The following is a 1,803-nucleotide window of genomic DNA, read 5'->3' on the forward strand; positions in this document are numbered from 1 at the left end:
TTTTAATATTCTTGTTTTCTGCTTTAACGGCTCTATTTGCTTTAGGACGGTAAGGGGTAGAATGATGATGCACAATCTTGAATTGCTCACAAACTTCCTTCATTAGATGACTATTGAGATTGGTTGCGTTGTCTGTGACAATGGACTTTGGTATACCAAAACGACATATGATGTTCGAATGAACAAAATCCACTACTATTTTCTTCGTGACTGATTTGAAAGTAGCAGCTTCTACCCATTTGGTGAAATAGTCAATAGCGACCAGTATGAATTGATGACCATTAGAAGCTTTTGGTTCTATTGGACCGATTACATCCATGCCCCAAGCAACGAATGGCTAAGGAGCAGACATAGGATGCAGCTCTGAAGGTGGCGAGTGAATCAAATCACCATGAATTTGACACTGATGACACTTGCGAACAAAGCGAAAGCAATCTTGCTCCATAGTTAACCAATAATATCCTGCCCGTATGATCTTCTTCGCTAAAACATAGCCATTCATATGCAAACCGCACACCCCCGAATGTACCTCATTCATGATTCTTTCAGCTTCCTGAATATTAACACATCTCAACAAGTTCAAGTCCGGGGTTCGTTTGTACAAAATCTCCCCACTTAAGAAGAAACCATTAGCAAGTCTCCTAATGGTTCTTTTTTGATCTGCTTTGGCGTGTATTGGATATTGTTTTGACTTTAGGAAGCGTTTGATATCATAGTACCAAGGTTCATTATCTGGTTCTGCATCAATTATATTGCAATAACCATATTGATCTCGTATCTGTATCTTTAATGGGTCGAAATGCGTATTTCCTGGGTACGGGAGCATGGAAGCTAGGGTAGCCAGGGCATCAGCCAGCTCATTATGGGATCTGGGAATATGTCTAAACTGGATAGACTCAAACCTTTTGCTAAGGTCCTCTACGAACTGTTTGTATAGAATGAGCTTGATATCTCTCGTTTCCCATTCACCTTGAATTTGTCGAATGAGTAATTCAGAATCTCCCAACACCATTAGCTTGTGCACATCCAGATTTATTGTCATATTTAACCCCATGATGCAAGCTTCATATTCTGTTGTGTTATTAGTACAAAAGAAACAGAGTCGTGCCATGGCGGGATGATAATGCTCGGTTGGTGAGACAAGAACCGCCCCAATTCCTACTCCTTTGACATTGACTGCCCCATCAAAATATAATTTCCATGCATACATATCATCTTGAACTTCTTCCTCAATTGAATTTATCTCTTCATCAGGAAAGTAAGTTCGCAAAGGCTCATAATCATTGTCAACTGGGTTCTCTGCCAAATGATCGGCCAATGCTTGCGCTTTCATAGCGGTACGAGTAACGTACACAATGTCGAATTCTGTAAGTAAAATCTGTCACTTCGCCAATCTGCCTGTGGGCATAGGTTTTTAAAAAATATACTTTAAAGGATCCATTCGAGATATGAGGTAGGTTGTGTAGGACGAAAGATAGTGCTTCAACTTCTGAGCAATCCAAGTTAGGGCGCAACATGTCTTTTCTAAAAGAGTATATTTCACCTTGTAACTCGTGAACTTTTTGCTCAAATAATATATTGCTTGTTCCTTTTTGCCTGTGATATCATGCTGTCCTAAAACACAGCTAAAAGAATTGTCCATCATTGACAGATATAGAAATAAAGGCCTACCAGGTTCCGGTGGGACCAACACAGGAGGATTTGCCAGATATTCTTTAATCTTATCGAATGATTCTTGACATTCGTCTGTCCATTGGATAGCAGCATCCTTTTTTAGCAACTTAAATATCGGTTCACATGTAG

General features: G+C 39.7%; 1 protein-coding gene across 1 annotated transcript; it reads right to left on the bottom strand.

The window, feature by feature from the left end:
- Window positions 1-337: 337 nt before the first annotated feature.
- Window positions 338-1,111, bottom strand: LOC124894671. Its single transcript, XM_047405261.1, has 2 exons — window positions 568-1,111; window positions 338-483 (listed from the first exon to the last, which is right to left on the bottom strand). Exons 1-2 carry the CDS (start codon window positions 1,109-1,111, stop codon window positions 338-340), a joined length of 690 nt encoding a protein of 229 aa, XP_047261217.1.
- Between the last annotated feature and the right edge of the window lie 692 nt (window positions 1,112-1,803).

The sequence above is a fragment of the Capsicum annuum genome, unplaced genomic scaffold (assembly GCF_002878395.1).
Source record: "Capsicum annuum cultivar UCD-10X-F1 unplaced genomic scaffold, UCD10Xv1.1 ctg76751, whole genome shotgun sequence".
NCBI classification, from domain to species: Eukaryota; Viridiplantae; Streptophyta; class Magnoliopsida; order Solanales; family Solanaceae; genus Capsicum; species Capsicum annuum.